We start from the raw sequence: 22,089 nt of genomic DNA on the forward strand, positions 1-22,089 counted from the left end.
CTTTCTCCCCTTTTATTTCCATCTCAATTTTCACCATCAATTCCTTATTATTTTCAAAATCAAATTGTACTACGACAAAATTGAAGAGTTAAGGAATATTTTGGACCGAACAATTTCTTCTTTTGAGTAAGTTCATCTTTTCCTTTTTATTTTTAAAGCAATATGTTTCCCTCTTGTATGTGGCTTTTCTACACTCTAGGCATATATCTATCTGTTAGAGATCATAAAATCATGCTTTAATTATTGATCAAACTCTTCTTTGTGTAGATAGAGCTATTTTAAGCTTTGAAGTTGTGTAAGGGAAGAACAAGATTAGGAATCTACTCTAAGGTAAGGGAAGCTAATCATTTAGAAGTTATTAGTTTTCTTAAAATATTGAGTCTTGCTTTTAAGATTTAATTTTGGGTATTCATAATTTTATCTTTTTGTAAATAGGTGAGAGTTGAAAAATTTATATTAGAAAAATTATGATAAAGAGTAAAAGAATTGATTCTTTTTTCAAGAGGAAGACTTGTGATGAAGATGAAAAAAATGCATCTACATCATCTAAAATTGAGAAACTTCATGAGAATCCAAATATTGAAGAAAATGAAAAACAACTCTCTAAGGTTCCCAAAGTTACACATAATGAATTTGAAAATACTTTAGAACGTGATCCGGGAAAGCGTCTTCAAATTTGGAAATACCCACCAAATCAAATTGATGAGGTACGAAAGGCTTATCTAAAATGGGGTCCATATCAAATGCGTCTAGAAAATTGTCCATTTTCTGGTAAAGATGATCATCCAAGAAGATTTTAGTACACATGGTTTAACTTATTTCCTTCATGGTTAGAGTATTCGCCATTAAAAGATGCTGCATATTGCTTACCGTGCTATCTTTTTAGTAAAAAACCAAGCGGACGACCTGGCTCAGATGTTTTCATTGTTACAGGTAATTGAGTTTATTTTCATTGAATTCTAATTGGCAATAAGTTTATTGTCATCAACATGTTTTAACTTTTTGAATGTTATTTTATAGGTTTTAAAAATTGGAGGAAAGTTAATAATGGAAAAAATTGTGCTTTCCTTAAACACATTGGGAAGGATCCTTGTTCACCACACAATATTGCAGTGTATGTTTGTCAAGACTTGTTAAATCAAAATTGTCACATTAGGAATGTTTTGGAAGTGCAAAGCTCAGATCAAATTATGAAGAATCGGTTACGTCTCAAGACTTCAATCGACACGGTTTGTTTTTTATCACTTCAAGCTTGTGTTTTTAGAGGTCATGATGAAAGTACTGAATCGAGGAACCAAGGTAATTTTCTTGAGATGATAAAACTCATAGCATCATACAATGATGAAGTTACAAAAGTTGTGTTGGAAAATGCTCCATTCAATTCCAAATATACTTCACCCAAAATTCAAAAGGAGTTATTGAATATTCTTTCTAGTAAAGTGAAAAATCATATTCGTGAGGAAATTGAGGATTCCAAGTTTTGTATAGTTGTCGATGAAGCTCGTGATGAATCAAAAAAAGAGCAAATGGCTCTTGTTTTGAGATTTGTTGATAAAAATGGTTTTATTCAAGAGCGATTTTTTGATATTGTGCATGTTAAAGACACTACAACAATAACTTTGAAGAATGAATTGTGTGTTGTACTATCTCGACATAATCTTAATGTTTCTAATATCCGAGGTCAAGGGTATGATGGTGCTAGCAATATGAGAGAAGAATGGAATGGATTACAAACATTATTTTTGACTGATTATCCTTATGCATATTATGTTCATTGTTTTGCTCATCGGTTACAACTTGCCTTGGTTGCTGCATCAAGAGAAGTTATTCCAATTCACCAATTCTTTTCAAAATTGACTTTCATTGTCAATATTGTTTGCTCTTCTAGTATACGTCATGATGAGTTACAAGCTGCCAAGTTAGATGAAATTGCATATTTGTTAGAAATTGATGAGCTTGAAAAGGGTAAAGGGGCAAATCAAATTGGTACTTTAAAACGAGCTGGGGATACCCGTTGGAGCTCCCATTTCTCTTCTATTTGTAGCTTGATCAATATGTATGATGCAACTTGTTTAGTTCTAGAAAAAATTACTATTGATGGATCTACTTATTCACAACGTGGTGATGCTGATAATGCTTACAAAAGCTTGACCTCATTTGAGTTTATACTGATCTTGTATTTGATGAGAGAAATTATGGGGATAACAGATGTTCTTTGTCAAGCATTACAACAACAATCTCAGGATATAGTTAATGTTATGCGTCTAGTTTGTTCTACAAAAGGACTTATTCAAAACTTGAGAGAAAATGGTTGGGATAAGTTATTAAAAAATGTGACTTCTTTTTGTGAAAAACATGATATCGAGGTGCCTAATTTTGGGGCTTCTTATGTAGCAAGGCAAGGACGCTCTCGTCACCAAAAGGATCATATTACAGTGGAGCATTATTTCAAAGTTGAAATATTCTTTGTTACCATTGATAAGTAATTACAAGAGTTAAATAGTATATTTAATGACCAAGCAATGGAGTTATTAATTCTAAGCTCTGCTTTGGATCCTAAGGATGCTTATAAAGCTTTTAATATTGATAAAATTTGCACTCTTGTGGAAAAATATTATCCTATGGATTTCAATGAGCAAGAGAAGATTAATTTGAATTTTCAACTTCAACATTTCATTATTGATGCTCGTCAAGATTCAAATTTGAAGAATTTATCAACAATGCAAGAGTTATGTACATGTTTGGCAACAACAAAAAAGTCTGAAGTTTACTACTTGATAGATAGATTACTTCGTCTTATCATGACTCTTCCAGTTTCTACAGCTACAACTGAAAGATCTTTTTCTGCAATGAAAATAATCAAGAACAAGTTGAGAAATAAGATGGAGGCTGAATTTTTAGCAAACACTATGATAATCTATATTGAAAGGGATATTGCAACTAGCTTCAACTCTGATTCAATTATTGAAGATTTTAAGTCATTGAAAGAGCGTAAAGGAGCACTCTGAATAAAGGTAACTTTTGTTTTATATTATTCTTGATGATAAACTTTGTTACTCTTTCATATATATTATTGTTATATTGTTTAGATTCTATTGTCATGAATGCTTATTTTGAATAAAAAAAATGATGTAAAAAAATTAATTTTTTTTAATTAAAAGAAATTATTATTTTTTAATTAAAAAAAATTATATATAACAAATATAATTTGGCACCTCTACAATTTTTGGTCAAGTTCCGCCACTAACGAAAAGTATGGCTCATCGTTTTAAAGAACTAAAGGTTGTAAAAGATGTTGAAACCATTGTTATTTTTAGGGAGGAAAATCTTCGTACTGTTGTGATTAACTCAGACAGAGAACCTATGCCACTCCACAATTGTCTACAGAAAAGTAAATCTAGAAAAGGCAAAGAAACCATCTATGATCATTCCTCTAACTCAGTTTGACAATTGAGGTTTCTCTGTGGAGATGTTGATCGAGGAGAACTTAAATCCCCAAAGTTTCAAGTTCCAAAGTGGGTTTTTGGGATATAAAATTATCATTAGGCACCATACTTATACTTAGAACTTTTTTTAGGGCGATGTTGAATTGTTGGATTTTTGGTTTACAAAATAAATGTTGTAGTTTTTCTTTATAAATAATCAAATGGTAGTATGGAAGAAATGTGGAAGAAACACATGGCTTGTCGTTTTAAAGAACTAAAAGTTGTGAAAGATGGTGAAACCATTCTATCTTCAAGGAGGAAAATCTTCGCAATGTTGTGATTAACTTGGACAGAGAACTTATATCGCTAAACAGCTATCTAAAGAAAAGAAAAACTAGAAAAGGCAAAGAAATCATCACTGATCATTACTCTTACTCAATCTGACAATTTAGGTTTGTCTGTAGAGATGTTGATCGAGGGGAACTTAAATCCCCATAGTTCCAAGTTCCAACGTGAGTTTTTGGGATCTGAAATTTTGCCATTTGGCTCATACTTATATTTAGAATTTTTTTTAGGGCGGTGTTGAGATGTTGGCGTTTTGGTTTTCAAAATAAATGTTGTAGTTTTTCTTTCTTTTTTCTTGATAAATAATCAAATGGTGGTAAGGAAGAAACATGGAAGAAATGTATGGCTCATCATTTTAAAGAACTAAAGGTTATGAAAGATGTTGAAACCATTGTTATTTCTAAGGAGGAAGATCTTTGTAATGTCGTGATTAACTCGAACAAAGAAACTATATGACTCAACAATTGTCTAAAGAAAAGAAAAACTAGAAAAGCAAAAAAACCATCCTTGATCATTCCTCTAACTCAATTTAACAATCGAGGTTCGTCTATGGAGATGTTGATCGAGGAGAACTTAAATCCCCAAAGTTTCAGGTTCCCAAGTGGGTTTTTCGAATCTTAAATTTTGCCATTCGGCCATACTTATACTTTGAACTTTTTTTAGGGCGACGTTGAGATGTTTGAGTTTTGGTTTAAAAAATAAATGTTGTAGTTTTTCTTTCTTTTTTCTTTACAAATAATCAAATGGTGGTATGGAAGAAACGTATGGCTCGTTGTTTTAAAGATATAAAGGTTGTGAAAGATGTTGAAACTATTAATATTTTCAAGGACGAAGATCTTCGTAATGTCGTGATTAACTCGAATAAAGAAGCTATGTCACTCAATAACTTTCTAAAAAAAACTAGAAAAGGCAAAGAAAACATCCTTGATCATTCCTCTAACTCAATTTGACAATTGAGGTTCGTTTATGGATATGTTGATCGAGGAGAACTTAAATCCCCAAAGTTTCAGTTTCCCAAGTGGGTTTTTGGGATCTTAAATATTGCCATTCGGCACATACTTAGAACTTTTTTAGGGCACGATTGAGATGTTGGAGTTCTGGTTTACAAAATAAATGTTGTAGCTTTTCTTTCTTTTTTCTTTATAAATAATCAAATGGTATGGAAGAAAGGTGGAAGAAACGTATGACTCGTCGTTTTAAAGAACTAAAGGTTATGAAAGATGTTGAAGCCATTGCTATTTCTAGGGAGGAAAATCTTTGTAATGTTGTGATTAACTCGGATAGAGAAGTTATGCCACTCAACATCTGTCCAAAGAAAAGTAAACTAGAAACGGTAAAGAAACCATCCTTGATCATTTCTTTAACTTTGTCTGACAATTGAGGTTCATCTGTGACGATGTTGATCGATGATAACTTAAATCCCCAAAGTTCCAAGTTCCTAAGTGTGTTTTTGGGATTTAAACTTTTGTCATTCGGCCAATACTTTTACCTAAAACTTTTTTTAGGGCGATGTTGAGATGTTGGAGTTTTAGTTTACAAAATAAATGTTGTAGTTTTTCTTTCTTTTTTTCTTTATAAATAATCAAATGGTGGTATGGAAGAAACGTGGAAGAACATATCACTCGTCATTTTAAAGAACTAAAGGTTGTGAAAGATGTTGAAACCATTACTATTTTTCAGGGAGGAAAATCTTTGTAATGTTGTGATTAACTCTGATAGAGAAGCTCAACAATTGTCTAAAGAAAAGAAAACCTAGAAAAGGCTAAGAAACCATCCCTTCTCATTCCTCTAACTCAAAGTCTGACAATCGAGGTTCGTCTATGGAGATGTTGATCAAGGAGAACTTAAATCTCCAAAGTTCCAAGTTCCTAAGTGTGTTTTTGAGACCTAAAATTTCGCCATTCGGCCAATGCTTATACTTTGAACTTTTTTTAGGGCGATGCTGATATGTTGGAGTTTTGGTTTGCAAAACAAATGTTGTAGTTTTTCTTTCTTTTTTTTTCTTTACAAATAATCAAATGTTGGTATGGAAGAAACGTATGGGTCGTCGTTTTAAAGGTTGTGAAAGATGCAGAAACCATTGCTATTTCTAGGGACGAAGATCTTCGTAATGTCATGATTAACTCGGACAAAGAAGCTATGTCATTCAACAACTGTCTAAAGAAAAGAAAAAATAGAAAAGGCAAAGAAACCATCCCTAATCATTCCTCTAACTCAGCCTAACAATCGAGGTTTGTCTATGGCGATGATTGAGGGGAACTTAAATCCCCAAGGTTTCAGGTTCCTAAGTGGGTTTTTTGGCTTCTTAAATTTACTCATTCGGCCCATACTTATACTTAGAACTTGTTTGAGGGCGCTGTTGAGTGTTAGCAAAAGCAGAAGAAAGGCTTAAAGTTAAAGCAAGATTTTGATGATGTCAAAGAATCTCAAAAGCTATTTGAAAGACAATTTGTAGACAAGTGTTTTTATGTTTAAAGTTATCTTATAATTTTTTTAAAGTGTTTAGAATAGTTTAGAATTAAGAACAAAGTTCGTAATCTCTTTGATCCTTTTATTTTTGTAAAAGCTATTATGATAATTAATTATCACTTAGGATAATCGATTATCTTAAGCTGAGTTCAAATTTTCAAAATCCCACTGGAATAATCTTTTATCTTCCTGGATAATTGATTGTCTGCTCAAACTTTTATTTTTCGAAAACACATTGGAATAATCGATTATCATAAGTGATAATTGATTATCCTTGCCAGTTTGAACATGTCTGTTCAGTTTTTAACCTAATTTTTAAAAACCCTTATTTAAAGAATTGCAGTGCTACTTCGAACTTACCTTTTTGAGAGCCAGAGTTCTAATGTTGTGTTTGCAAAGCGTTCTCTGAGTGTTCTTAAAAGAGCTTTGAAAAACTTAGTATGAGTAGACGATAACTTTTCCTAAGAGGGTTTCTTGGAGATTGAGTGTTACTATTGTTGCTTCTTGTTACAAAAAGATCAAACACATAAAGTGAGATAATAAGAATGTCAATATTGTCAAGCTTAATATACAATGTTAATTCAACAAAGCTTTTGACAAATCCCAAGCTCAGCAAATGATCATCAATTTTGTTATACCAAGATCTTGGGGTTTGTTTTAGCCCATAAAGAGCCTTCTTGAGTAAATAAATCTTATCTTATTCTCATTCCTTCACAAAGCCATGGGGTTGTTCAACATAAATTCCTTCACAAAACCATTTAAAAAAGCTTATTTAACATCAAGTCGATAAACCTTCCAATTATTTTGGGAACCCACAAGAAATAACAATCTAATGGTGTTTAATCGAGCAACACCATTAGATTGTGTTTGTTGATAGAACCATCAATATTTAGCTTAGTTCTAAACATCCACTTGACCCCAATCACTTTTCTACTTTGAGGTTTTTCCATACGAATCTAGGTGTGTGTTTTCTCCATCATTGACAACTTTTCCTTCATTTCAACCATATAATTTGGACTTCTCTTTGCTTCTTTAAATTTGTATATTCATACACACACACACACACGAAAACATTGAATCTTTCATAAATTTCAAAGAGCGATTTGGTATCTCTTACTAAAGCCTCATCCACTAATTTATTTTGCAAACTTCAACTTCATTTTATTTTTGTGTTTGAGGCAGATGGCTTGAACTCCAAATTTGTCTTCTTTTTACTATTCCAAGTCCATTCTTCATCTTCCACAAAGTGAACGACCTTGCTAATAATTATTTTGTTAGTTTGCGGCTAAAAGATTTTACAAGTTTATCTCGTTTGTTTTGTTGAACATGAGTAAACACAAACAACCAAATATTTTAAGAAATTTTAGAGATGGTTTGTAACCATACATGACCTCAAATGGTGTTTGGTCCTTCAAAGCTTTGGTGAGAAGCATGTTATGAAGAAAAACAACTACATTTGTTGCTTTTGCCTAGAATTCCTTTAGCAAATTCTTCTCATACAACATGCATCTCGTCATCTCCAAGATATATCGATTTCTCCTCTCACTAACCCCATTTTGTTGTGGGGTATAGGGACTAGTTAGTTGATGTTCAATACTCGAATTCTCACAAAACTGGTTGAATTTTTCACATGTGTAATTAATGCTATTGATTTACTAAAGTCTGAATTTTTAAACAAGTTTCATTCTCAACCTTGGCTTTGAACTTCCAAAAAATTTCAACCACCTATCATTTGTTCTTAAAGAAAAAAGTCCAAGACATTCTTGTAAAGTCAGAAATAAAGATAATATAATAAAGATTACCTTTCAATGAAGGTGTTCTTTGAATACCTATGTTAAGAATTGAATTTTAAACCTAATTGAACCTAACAAAACTGGCTTGTAATGTGAAGTTTGTACCAACATATATATTGTAAATTGACCTTATCTCTAATTGATGTGAGATTACTAACATAGCTCCTCATGCTAAGTAATATACATTTCGAATATGAGAATAAACATTAATAGGTGATATGACAGCGATCCGACAATGCGTGGAATAGTAGACCCAACAAACAACAAATTTTGTTAGGATAGGCTTGATCATATGTCTCTGATATCATGTTAATAAGTGAACTTTAAACTCAACTCCACCTTAAAAAATTGGTTTGTAAAGTGAGATTCATACAAACACATCCCTTGATGATGATAATGCCTGAGCTTTTTGTGCCAAATTTATGTGACATTTTTTTCAGTGAGAAACCAATTTGCTCTTCCTCTAAGGAATTTAGAGCAAAGCTTTTTTCCTTTCATTTTTACCTTGATTATTTCCTGTCCATTTACATCTTTATTCAAACACTATTTCTCTTCAAAAATAACTTTATAACATTTTTCAATCAGTTGACCTAACACTTAATAAGTTCGGCCTGAGGAACGAAAAGAACATTGAGAGTAAATTTCTGCACAACTTGTGGTTGCAGCAATCCCTTTTCCTCTGAGTGTGACATAATCACAGTGACCTATTTTGACCTTAGTAAGTAAAATTAGTTGGCCTCAAATCTTGGAAGAGTGACTTGTCAAAGGTCATATGCTTGGTACAATCCCTATCTATTAGCTAACTTTCATTGGACACACTACTCAAGAAATTACCTCACATCAGGACCCGCTTAGAAAGTATCCCTTGATTGAAAACTTCTGAATTTATTTGTTCACAATTCTCTTTTACCTCTCTAACAATTAGCAAATGATAGACCAGTAACGATTTAAACCGATAACAATTAGCAAATGATTAAAAATTGTAATAAGGATTCAACCAATAACAAAAGCTATAAACGATAAACCAACTGCACCACCAAACATTTCACAAATTCTATACCCATCACTTGTTTATCAACTCATGAACAAGAAAATGATATGAAATGAAAATATTAATGTGACTAAACACAAAGACCTAGAGACTTCTGGGAAACCAAGCTTTGAACATAAGTCATGGGGTAGATCCCAAATATGTTGCAGTGAATTTGAGGGTGTTCTACAATATTACCACTTCGATCGTATATAACTCTTCTTATTCGCTTATATGTACCCTCGATGAACAGAACTTCATTCTCTTCTAACATGATCAGTGGGTGTAAGTAAGGACGTGGCATGGAAACAATCTGAAGATCTTGCATGGCGATGTTCAGAGAAAGAGACCAAGATTTATGGTTCCCAAAGTCCCTCATCTGCCAAATCGAAATATGTCTTTTGTTGTGATCGTGAAAAAACACAGTCAAACAATCCTTCAAAACCCCCAAACAGTCGTGAAAATCCCAATCGTATCCTAGAGAGTGAGAACCTCTCATGCAGATTCCATTCATGCAGATTCCATGAAGAGCTTGAGGCAACATGAACTGCGAGCTCTTCTCGTTCCGAAGATCAAGTGAAACAATCACCGATTCATCAAATGTAATATAGGAATCATGTGGGTGGTTATCGTGAAGATCCAACCCTACCCAGTTAAGGGTGCTATTTAGATACACTCCCCATCCTGAACCCTGCATTGTGGTTTTAGCGGGAAAACTTTCGACGCTTCTCCAACAACTGTTGCCACCTACGTTGCAAACTTTTACGTCGCGGTAGATGGAACGTCTATTGAGATCAAGGGCGTCGAGCATCAACACCACCTTGTAAGCATGGCTCAGATCGTCGTAGCCAAACGCAACCTTGCGACGAGGATGATGGCCGGAAGGAATGGGGAATGAACATTTGAGATCCTCCAATGTTTCTCTGGTGGCAGGGTTCCACACGCAAAACATGCATCTTTCGTCTTTCTTACATCGTCCCGCCATACACACCAATCCGTTGCAGCTTCCGATAACCCCGTACCCGCTGATATCGAATCCCAGGGTTCGGTCGTGGGCAACCGTCGCTTTATGGTTGTCTGATAAAGAACCGATGTGGCAGGGAACGAGGAAACGACTTTCCAGATTATTGTCGTCTTCTAAGTACTCCAACAGCAAGTCCACGCCTCTGGGTGATCTTTGAAGGTGCAGCTTCACGAACCATGGATCGGAGATCAATGAATGAAACGATTTGCTGACGCACTTGAAACGCAGAAGAGTCTTAACCCGAAGCCATGAGAGAATTTCCGCTTGGAGTTCTTCGCAGAGGGTTGGTCGATTCATATCTTTGGATTTTGAATTTAGGTTTTCATGTTCTTCACCTTAATTCGGAGGCAACGAAACATGTTTTCGATTTCATCTCTCTTTTACAAAAGGGAAGATGAAACGCTGTTAAACAATATCATATAATCGTATAATTAATTATCTGTTTACAAGATAGAGAAAATCTTCGTGTTTGAAGATAAATGCCGCGCATATTTCTATCTTAATTTTCTCTTGTAACCCAAATACTTCACCTTAACTTCATCGCATGTTATTGTTCCAACTATACCTATATTTTTATTTTTGCAAATTAAAATCTTACCACGTATTCTTTTTATTTACCTAATTAAAAATAGGGCGAAACCCTTTTAAAAGAAGGAGTTTTTATATCCGTGAATTCAATGAAAACATGTTACGACATTGGTTTTGTTAACGGTGCTACCATCTATCACCACCGCTATCACCGGAAGTTATTGCACATAGCATTTTTTATTGGATCACTTGGAAAACACCAAAACTTCTTCTTTTAAAGAGACACTGAAACAACACTCTTATGGTAATTATAGTTATTAAAATTGTTCATTTTATCACATTTTGTGGTTGAATGATATTGCAAAAAAGTATATACTATTAATATATTATAATTAACTTTAAATTATATATTTGAAATTTCTTAATATTATTAGTTACTAATTAGATATGACAAAAAGAAATCCATGCCCAATCGGTAAATGAAAGAAAACGAAGGCATTCTAATAATAAATAAATAAGACTCTTTCTTTGTATATAGGATGTCTTTCAAGATAACCTTAAAGGCGTTTAATCCTCCCATGAAGAGGTTCAAAAGTTATTAAGGCATTTATTCCTTTTGAGATAATAGTTGGGTCGATCGTATACAAGTGTTTTCCAATAAAGATAATATAATTGTCATCCATAATAAGAAAAATGAATTAATATGACTGTTATAGGCTAGACTATGTGTATAGATTATAGAAAATTTAACAAAGTCATCAAAAAAATATCATTTCCCAATACTGTTTTTGGATAAAATGTTGAAGAGATCGGAAAGAAAAACTTAATACTATTTTTTGAATGGGTATTTAGGTTACACCAAGAAAAGACTGGTTTCACTTGTGTGTTTTTCACTTAAAAAAAAAATGTTATAGGGGTTTTGTAATGCTTCGATCACTTTTTACATATATATGCTTGCTATCTTTGTAAACTTGGTGGAAAAATGCATTAAAATATTCATGGATGACTTATATGTGATTCCACTTTTGATTATAGAAGATTCATCGAGAATTTTTGCAAGATTACAAAACTATTGAACAACCTACTTAATAAGGACACTCCTTTTAAATTTGATGAAAATTGTGCTATTTTATTGCAACATTGAAAAAAAACTCGCACTCGTAATTACTACTCTTAATTGGTAATATAATTTGAACTTAAATGTGATGATAGTAACTATGCTGAAAGAGTAATGTTAGGGCAAATAAAAGAGAAAGTTTTCTGTGTGATATACTATACAAGTGAAGTCCAGAATGAGACTCAAATTAATTATACCACTGAAAATTAATTACTTGAGAAGTTTAGAGCTTATTTGATTGGATTCAAAGTTCTTTTATTAACCATGTTACAATTAAATATTTGTTAACTAAATCAGCTTCGGAACGACTAACAAGTTGTTGCAATTAAATATTTGTTGTACGAATTGAATTTGAAAATAAAGGATAAGAAAAGTTGTGAGAACAATGTGCAGATAACTATACTTGAGCCATAAGTGCTAGAAGAATTTCCAAATGAACATCTTTTAAGAATTTTCAAATTTTCAAACGAACAACCATAGCAATCCAATAACACTTATCATTTGCAATCTCTATTTTGCAATCCACTAGTAAAAGATAAAACCAACACATTTGTCATGTAAACAAACAATTAGAGTATTTTAGACCATCTTTTTTTCACAAGGATTTAAAAAAAAAAAATAGAAACAAGATAAAATTTACCCCATAAATTAGCATTAATTTAAATTAAAAACTCTCATAACTTCTCAAGCGCGGAAAACATTCACTTAATAAACTAATTAAACTCGTTCAAAATCTACGAATAGGTGAAATATATCCTAAAATCGGAACTCCAATCATTTAAAAAAAATGCATTCCTTTCATCTTAAGTCAAAAAAAATGCACCACTTCCTTTGCTTCTTTTTCCATTTTTTTGAAAAAAATAATAATTATTATTTCCAAAGTTTAACATAGTACTATAATTATTTTTCCATTTTACATTTAGTTACATGTGATTTTTACGATATAGAAATAAAGATAAATTAATAAAACAAATTGTAGTTTAATTTAAATGAAAAAAATATTATGGTATTTCTTAGTTAAAAAAAAAAAAAAAAACTCTTAAATGACACGATGAAAGGAACTAAGAGATCAGTATTTATAGTGCAGTAGTTTCCACTAGCATAGCTTAAAGCAAGAATAATAATAATAAACTAATCTTTATTAACCTTGGAAAGATAAACCTGTTTTTCTTTACAAAGAAGAACTAGTTCACGTTTTGGTCCTCCAAACCTTTGGACTGGACCAACATTTTCAAACAAACATTCTGCACCAATGCAAACCTTCAACGTAAGACAATATGCTTCTGCTGTTCTGTAGAAAGGCGCAACAAATGTAAATTTTCTTACCACTTCAGAGCCTTCAGAACAGTCCAAATCAAGAAAGACATGTTGTACAAAACCATCATCCAGCGTCATCCTTAGCCACAACTTACTCTCACTTGAAACATTATGGAGAGTGATTTCACATGGTACACCAACGGGTAGCCCTGAAACGAAGGGAAGAGGGTGTTCCATGTCATTGTTGGGAATGCTTAGTTCTGCATTCACATGTTTGATTCTTCCATGAAACATAAACTGTTTCAGAGAGAAAAACTTGAGACATGCATCAAACTGAAGTGGACTGCAAGAAGCTCCATCGGTTGAGATGGTACTTAATACTTTCCCAAGTTCAACTACGAAATTCGATGGCGAAGCTGGACTTTCTTTGAGGATGGATTCAACGCGTAAATATAGAGTGTTCAGCCTCTTGAATGTATGATTATGACAGATGATTTCACTTTTACATATCTTGAGTGCACACGTTAATAACATAAGCTCCAAGACGTTCAATTCCTCTTCTGCAGACAAGCCTATAAACCTACTCATCAATTCTTTAACCCTCCTATCAAGCTTTCCCAGCTTGAATTCCATTTTTCCTATTCGCTGAGAACACAGCTTTTTTGCTGGCAGCAAGTGCTCCCATACTTCAGCAAGTAGCTCTATCACCCGGAGGTATAGTTTAGTAAATGCCAAAGCATCAGCGTCACCAGATCCCAAAGAATCAAGTTTCATGGCAGTTAACTCTTTCAAACACCTGCACCATTGGCATCAGCACAGAAATAAATGATTAAAAGAACGAGGAGAATATTAGGCACATGCATACTGAATTTTAACAATCAAAATATAAGAAAAAGTGATATTATTATTGTATTATAAAAGCTTGCAGGACATCTTAAATTTCAAGCAAAAAAACCAACTAACTAGAATCCCCATATTCTGTATATAGCATAAATTAATCACACAAATATAAATCAATATGTCGAAATTGAATATTTTTAAAGGAAGTTTAATAGTCTTTTTAGCGCCAAGTTTTGCTAGAATTATTTAATGCAGTCCCTCAACTTTTTTCATTTCAATGTAATCCTTATTTTTGTTACCAAAAAAAAGTCAATGGATGTGACAGTATAAATGACGATATGACACCAAGGTGGTTGGATTTATCCAATGTGACACGGAGATGGCTAGACTTATACAATGTTGTGTCATTTACACTGTCACCTTGTCACTGTCTAAATGATATCAGCAGCACCAGTTTAACCGAAGAAATCACAATAATTTTTTTCTTTTGAAAATAAGACTACATTGAGATGAAAAAAAAATTGAAGAAGCAGATTAAATAATTTTGACAAAAATAGGGAGAAAAAATGATGTAAAACCTTTAAATGGTTACTTATATGCAACTCACGATACAAATATTGGAAGAAACAACAAAGACCAAGGCACATATGTTACTAAAGTTATTCAACAATTCCTCACCTTAAGGACCTCAGCACTTCATTTGTATGACCTGACTGTATCCTCGGCCACATAGCAGGGGGCTTTGCCAGAATGTAGTTTATAACTTCATCACTCAGAGATTGCTGTTGTTCTATCTGGTTATCTGCTGACTCTTTCGGCTCCGTCGTGATTTGTGCACCAATCACCTCATTGTTAGAAAAGTTTGGAGCATTATCACCTTTAAATACAGGCAACTGTTCCTCCCCTTCCGTGAGGTTAATATTTGTTGCAGAATACTCTGTAGATCTGCTTTTCTCACATAGGCAGGCCAAAAGGGCATCCCTATTCATGATATCACTAAAAGCATTATAAATTCTACCTAGGAACGTAACTGCATAAGAAAACATAACTGGTGGTATTCTTCCTACATCAGCATTCAAGAGTGGAGCAGATATAGAAAGAATTAACAGTGCAGCTATCCTTGCACTATCAAATTCTACATTTCCTTCCAAAGCCGTTTCTACCTGTAAAAGAGAAATAAAAATGTAAATCAGTGGCACTACTTCAAAGAAATATAGGTACATCTGTCTCATTGACATGCAAAATTTGTGAATGGATCAAGAAGTTCTTGTGTATGACTATATACAATAATCCGAACAAGCGCACCTCTTCAAACGTGTCCTTCATGATCAGGCTTACAAATTTCTTGTGATTTCGGCCCAGATGAGAAAAAGTAGAAAATACATCAGCTTCATCCTGGAAGCACCAAAGTGAAAAGTTAAATGGAATAGAGGTTGGTTAAAAAGTAGTTGTATTGAGAATCTTGGCTCGTCTTCTGAAAGAACAGGATTAGCCCTTAGTGAGAGGGATGACTTTGTAAAAAATGAGCGAGCAAGTACCGGGGGAACAAAAGAGGTTACGAGACTGACCACAATTGCATGTGGTTGAGTTGCTTACTTGTTAGAGTAAGGAGGAATAATTTGGCTTTATGGCTATTACTAATAATTTTGAAGCCATAACAAAAAGTTAAACCATGATGGAATATTAAGACAATGATGCAACAAAGATAAAAAATATTATGTAAAAGGGTGAAGAATACATGTAATTAAGGATATTCTTTTCAAGAGACACGTCTTAAATTGAGGACATATAAAATTGCCAATGGTGCAAGAAGAGATGATGATGCAAAACACAAATTATCGCATATTTAAAAATTAAAAACAGAATATAAAATGGATAGGAAATGGTTAAAAGATATATTCATAAGCAGTCAAGGTCCTCAATGATTATAGTTCGCTATTGCCTGAATTGTGAAATAAAAATACATGTAGTGTACATGGGTATTTTAGCCATTGAAAATATAAAAGACAAGTGGAACCGAGTATAAAGCAAACCTGTGGATAACTGTCTAAATTTCGCAGGAGTCTGTCAACAGATGATTTGAACAATGGCAGATTGTTTAGCTTCATTACTTTAAGTATTTTCCTATAAGTAAATCTTACATCCGAACTATTATTATCCACCAGAGCTCCAAGAAACTGAAATATAAAATGACAACATATGACTAATATCAATAATAAAGTGCATCATATGGCATTAGGTGAGTCAGTTAGAGAAAAAATCACAGTTTTGGCAAATTAGGTTTATTGGAAAAGATTAAGATCAATCAAGAATTCAACTAAGAAAACGCTCAATGTCCATAACAAGTATCAATAAAATCCCCACCACTAGTTCATGCTGTTGGTCAGGTTTTGTTTATGAAAAAGTTTTTATCAGCTGAAACTTAAGGACTATCCAAGACAGTTTTTAGTGAAAATGCTTCTTCCTTTTAAAAGAGGAAAAAGCCACAACAGTCCCCAGTATTTGATTTGATCACCGATACACAAACAATCATTCTTTTCAGTTTGGCAAACCAAAAACAGGCAATCTAATCAATCACAGAAACCATGGCTTATTGGTCCCCAACAAAAATAACCTTTTCCATGCACCCTGCTAGTCATTCTTCACTTTCCAAATGTAATTTGGTCAACCCTAGGGACCTAGTTCATTCTACAAATCTACTGAAAAGCTTAGGGCCATTTGGTTTAAGTAAACAATTTCTATTTTCACTTTTAATGACAAAAATGTCGCATTAATTTTACTTTGTTTTCTATTTTCACAAGTTTGTAGTATGCATAGGGCATGGTGAAAAAAAAAAACAATAAAAGATTATGGTCAGTGACTCCTTCACAAACTTTTGAAAATAGGGAGAACATGAAAACAAAATGGGACTTTTGTTATTAAAAATAAAAATAAAAATAGAAAATGAAAACTAGATGACATTTTTTTAATTAAAAGTGAAAATAGAAAACTTTTATCCTGCCAAATGACACCCAATTAATTTGAAACCAGAACAACTATAACCCAACTCATCTACCAGGAAAATAACCACACAACTAGCAAAACTCCTTAACCATAAAACTTGCAAATAAAGACATTAGATTTTCCCCCCAAAATTTGTCCTACCTACTAGCACAGTAAACAAGGTAAAAATTCCGATTAAGAAAAAGAAAAGAATACAAATAATCAATAAATCTCCATACAGCAATATGAAGGAGGTTCCATAATTTGGCCAACATGAGATGCATCTTGCAGTTTGAAAGAAAGGAAAAAACCGTAGGCACTAAAATACGTACTGGAAATAGAGCAAAATGATTAATGGAGGATCAGAAACACACCATATGCAAATGTTTGTCATGAAGCTTTAAACGGCCATTTATTGCCATATGGTGCATGGTTTCTAAAGCTTGTAAGCGAACCACCGCAGAATCATCATTCAACACATCCATTAATGAGTCTAACGCTTCGCGTGCAAACTCAGCAGATAGGCTTGTTAGTGTGCGTAAGGACTCACATACAGACTTCCTCACCTTCACATCAGGCACAAATGAAGAAAATATTATCAAACAATCACACAAGGAAAAAGCATTATTACTATACCAGATTATTGCTATCAATTTTAGATAAACCTCCACTAACAAGGGATTTTCATAAGATACCTCAAAGAACTCATCCTCAAGTCCATGAACTAGTGCACCAGCAACAGTACTTGCCAACATGACACATTGTTCAGATGTGCGCTGATCCCCACTTTCCTTTTGCTTTCCACGTCCTGAAACTCTCTTTGCTAAACTTTGCAAAAGAAGATCCTCCGATACCATTTCCATCTTTCTGAGGCCATTAAATGCTTCAAGTCTAACCTTCATATTCATATCTCTTGCCATGGAGCATAGCTATATGCCCACACAATGAGTATGGATTAATTCAAATATATGACTCATGTGAAATATTACAACGAAATCAAATTGATTTAATAAAATATAAGGACCTATGAACCTATTAATTATTGTGGGAAGTTATAATAAAAATAAAATAAAATTCTACGATAACCAATTTGATGGATGTTGATTAATAAAAGGGATTAGGGTTCTTTCATTGTAAAAAACTTGAAACATATGCAACCCAATACTACTATACCTTGGCAAATACGTCGTTGGACCAATAGGCTTTCATCTCTGAGCTAGAAGCTGCCAACATCATACCCCATGAAGCCACCTGCAATATATCAGTTTACATCATTCAAAGACTTGCTTACCCCAATCAACTAGCTCAAAAACAAACATTAATCATTCGACAATTGACTGAACTCAACAAGAACACTATCTGAATCTGATTAGCACTAATCCTGAAATATCTGATTTTCTCATTTCTAATATTTCCGCAACACAATAACTAGCAATAATAAAAAAGGACTAAACACTTTGTTTAGTTGGTCATATAAAAGTATTCCTTTCATCACATTGGGCATTGTCTGTTGGTGATGTAGGTCATACCAAATTAATCTTCAATCTTCAATCTTCAATTCAATGCAGTATATACTCTCATTCTAAAAAAGAGTACTTTCACTTCACATTGGCCCTTCGTTCAGATATCCACTGGTCTTCAAATTGCAGATAAATGCCGCTATCATATTACTTTGGTCCATAGAAAACCTATTTCATGGTCTTAACCGACTGAAATACTATGATGTCACCATGGTTTTAAATGCAGTTCACTACAATCATAGTATTGCAGTTTTTAAAATCCCAGCAATTTTTCCACAATTTCAATAATTATTACAGTTAAAAATCATGGCATCACTATATATTGACAACTTGTATAATTGAATTATATTTTAATAATATAAGGTCATTTTAAAAAATTCTCTAAAAAATATTTCGAAAGTCAACTTTATGGAATTCGTGTTCAAACATAAATCTCCTTTCATGTTAACTACGCTGAAAAAAAATACCTACACTGTAGTTCCAGGATTTATCAGCATAAACAAATGTCGTGGTAACATGGCTGGAAAAGACCGAATTTGGCTTTCTTCGTCTTTGTGCTTCTAAGAGAGAAAACAGGATCATGTTCGAGCTTAAATTTAAATTTAAAACTAAACCTCGTCCTCACCCAGTCTTTTTCTAAAATTTAATTAAATTCTATGATTTAATCAAATTATATAATGATTATTTTGGGTAAGAACTAATGAAAAGTACAAATCTTTAAAATTATCTTACTTTAAATTCAAAACATTCAATTAATTATTGCAATAGTTAATTTATATTCTCAAATGCAAGCACTTATTAATAGACCGTAAATTACATTCTTAACCTCCATCTCGTTTTTGCAAAATAAACTCCAGTCAAATCAAATTAAATACTTTCATCGTTCTCTTTTCTTTTTCACTCACTTAGGAGTGCATTCACACAAACTATTGATCAACCTACCAAAAATTACGGCTCACAGATCTTCTTCACCCTCTATTATTCATAATTTACTCTTTCTCTAAAATTCAAATAATTAAAAATAACCATAAAAGATAATTTAAATAATTTATTAAATCTAAACTAAAAAATTATATAGGAGAATAGTTATCTATTAAAATTTTATTCATGTATAATTTATACATCCAAAAGTTATCATAAATTTAAATTATGTAATTTACTTTGTACAGTGTCTAAGTTAAAATATTAGTTTTCCCCGTTACAAGGGCAAAGGAATAAAAATAAACTCTGATGAAAAAAAGAAATTATTGGGAGAGGCAGAGAAAAAGAGGAAAGCCTATGGAGATGAAAAAAAGATAGCAGAAGAGAACCTTACCACGCGAACCGCAGAGAACCTAACGCAGGGGTCGAAGTCCCGAAGCAACTGAACGGCGCGTCGATAACACGCATCGACCAAGCCAACGTCTTTCAGCTCTCCACCGCGCTCGCTGAACCCGACGAGCCCTTCCAGCGCCGCATCTCTCACGTAAGGGTATGGATCCTTCGTGAACCCCAGCAGCACCGCCAACAGCAAGCCAGGTCGGACCTCGAAACTCGAACCCACGTTCCGGAGCATCCACGCGCGGGCGGGCACGGAGGCGCCGAAGCACAGCGACGTGAAGCGCGCGTCGTCCAGATGGAGGCCCGAGAGGGACTCGCTGATTGCCTCCACAGCGAGGCGGGGAGAGGACTCGGCGGTGGGGAGAACAATGGTGGGGGCGAGATCGGGGTGGCGAGCGGCGGCGTCGGAGAGGAGCTTGAGGGAGTGAGGAGTGGGGTGTGGGGAGCTGGCTAGGGTTTGGAAGATGTGGGAAACGGTACGTTTTGAGGTAGAAGGGTGGAGGAGGAGGGACCTCATGGTGCTGAGGGTGCGGAGAGAGAGGGTTTCGTCTGGATTGGCCATTGCCGGAAAAGGAATACGACGGTGCCGGTCGTTTTGGTGGAGAAGGTGGAGGTGGCTCCTAATTTTCAGATTTTCATAAGATTTTTTCTCTTTTACAAGGATAGCTTTTTTTTTGCCAAAAAAAAAACTGTATTTTTTTAAAACCAATTTTTTTTTAAATGGAGGGAATGATTTTGTATTTGGTTTTGGACTGTTTGGAAAGTAAACTGTGAGAAGAAACAAAAACAATTGAAATATAAATTTGTTAAGAAGAGAAAAATGTAATTAAATAAAAAATGTATTATTATCTTTTATTAATTATTGTTTTTACTCCCTCCAGAAAGCCCAAATCGCAAAACTATAACTGTCTCAAGAAAATTGGACTCTTGCTATTGGGCACTTTCTTCTACCCCATGTTTTCTTCAACCTGCAACCCATAATTTCAAAATTTTGGATATAGTAGTATTGTGTAAATAAATGTTCTCAATGTGTGTATTAGTGCTGGGGAGTTTTTGGATTGATGAGGTGGTTGTTTGTGGTTTGATGCCTAGTGGCGGTTGCGGGGTTGTGGCGAGCGGTGATTTTTTTGGTGATATTATTTCATACGAAAATTATTTTTTAAGAAATTGATTTTGACAACGTTTTAATAATATAAATGTGATAGCATCTCATTAAATAAAAGAAATATTTGGTGTGAACAGAGAAACGAAGAGAAAAGTTTGACGTGGCTTGTAAAAAAGAGTTTATCAAAAAGTTTGTCAAAGGAAAAACTTTTTTAAAATATCAAAATCCTTGTAAAATAAATTTTCCATGATGATTGAAAGAGTTCTCTACTGACTATTTGACCGTCATAGATGTCATTCTTATTATTAGTTTGACAAAAATGATAACCGTTAAAAGAATCATTGTCGTTATTTTACAATGATAACTTTAAAACTACAAGGTTTGTTCTTGAATTGTTGTTAAAAATCACACACAAAACGTGTTGCATATTCTGACGAGTAACAGAAAAAAATATTTGAATGCACGTGTTGCATAATCCATAAATCTTAAATTTTAGGAAGTATAACATGGTCTAGTGGTCAGAAGAAAGAGAATGGATGAAAAGGTGGTGATTTTCATCTCTTTTGCTAACAACTTGGAAAAATAATAAGATTGATTTAATGATATTTAGAAAGAAAAGTGGGAGAGATTGTAAGTTTAACTCTCTTTGTTAATATAAAACTAACAATTAACAATTTTCAAAATAATTTATTATGCTAATGCTATGCAACTAAATAGACACAAATTGTACAAATGGATGGCATAAATATGTGGAATATCATCAAAATTAAATCACTGGTGTGGTTTGAGGGTTTAGCATAAAGATTGCTTATTGCATATTTCTTAAGAAGGAGACCATGAGACCCATAAGCAAAACAGAAAGTTTCACATAAGTTTTTCATTAGTTCAGCAATAGCATATAAGAGCTATATTTTGCTGGTCCTAGAGGAAATTAGAAGAATTTCAAAAGTTTTTTTCATGAGATGAATTTTGTACCCCTGGCTGGGCCGATCTTTACTCGGTCTAATCAACCGAACTTTTCGCAACACGTCAGCTAGGGAGCTCGTTCTTGACCTATCTGCCACGTCGAGAAACCGAAATACTCGGTATATTCGGAAAAGCTGACTACTACCTCCTAAATCCTTGGTAACTTACCCTCCATGATGTTCGGGGAAACCGGACACGACCAGGGGCGACAAGGATATAAAAAGGGGAAAGGGGAGCCCAGGAGGAGGACAAGAAACCGGTAGAGAAAACACATACTCTGTTCAAGGAAGACTTGAGGCAATCCGATAAGGTCTCCTTCCCCCCCCCCCCCCCCCCACCCCCGAGAACAGATTGGCGCCCACCGTGGG

General features: G+C 33.8%; 2 protein-coding genes and 1 pseudogene across 2 annotated transcripts; 1 reads left to right on the plus strand and 2 right to left on the minus strand.

Moving 5' to 3' along the window:
- The first annotated feature begins 447 nt into the window (after positions 1-447).
- LOC114184320 (uncharacterized) lies at positions 448-3,008 on the plus strand (annotated as a pseudogene).
- A 6,060-nt stretch (positions 3,009-9,068) lies between these two features.
- On the minus strand, positions 9,069-10,616 carry LOC114184321 (F-box/kelch-repeat protein At3g23880-like). The gene has a single exon (XM_028071630.2). The coding sequence runs from the start codon at positions 10,381-10,383 to the stop codon at positions 9,154-9,156; it is 1,230 nt and encodes a 409-aa protein (XP_027927431.2). The 5' UTR covers positions 10,384-10,616; the 3' UTR covers positions 9,069-9,153.
- Positions 10,617-12,849: 2,233 nt separating this feature from the next.
- Positions 12,850-20,653, minus strand: SIEL (ARM repeat superfamily protein). The gene is made up of 8 exons (XM_028070377.2): positions 19,646-20,653; positions 17,984-18,061; positions 17,506-17,739; positions 17,185-17,376; positions 15,862-16,005; positions 15,134-15,223; positions 14,507-14,991; positions 12,850-13,784 (listed from the first exon to the last, which is right to left on the minus strand). Exons 1-8 carry the CDS (start codon positions 20,210-20,212, stop codon positions 12,863-12,865), a joined length of 2,712 nt encoding a protein of 903 aa, XP_027926178.2. The 5' UTR covers positions 20,213-20,653; the 3' UTR covers positions 12,850-12,862.
- Between the last annotated feature and the right edge of the window lie 1,436 nt (positions 20,654-22,089).

Source organism: Vigna unguiculata, chromosome 5, assembly GCF_037176805.1.
Source record: "Vigna unguiculata cultivar grain cowpea cultivar isolate G323 ecotype 2 chromosome 5, ASM3717680v1, whole genome shotgun sequence".
Lineage (NCBI taxonomy): Eukaryota > Viridiplantae > Streptophyta > Magnoliopsida > Fabales > Fabaceae > Vigna > Vigna unguiculata.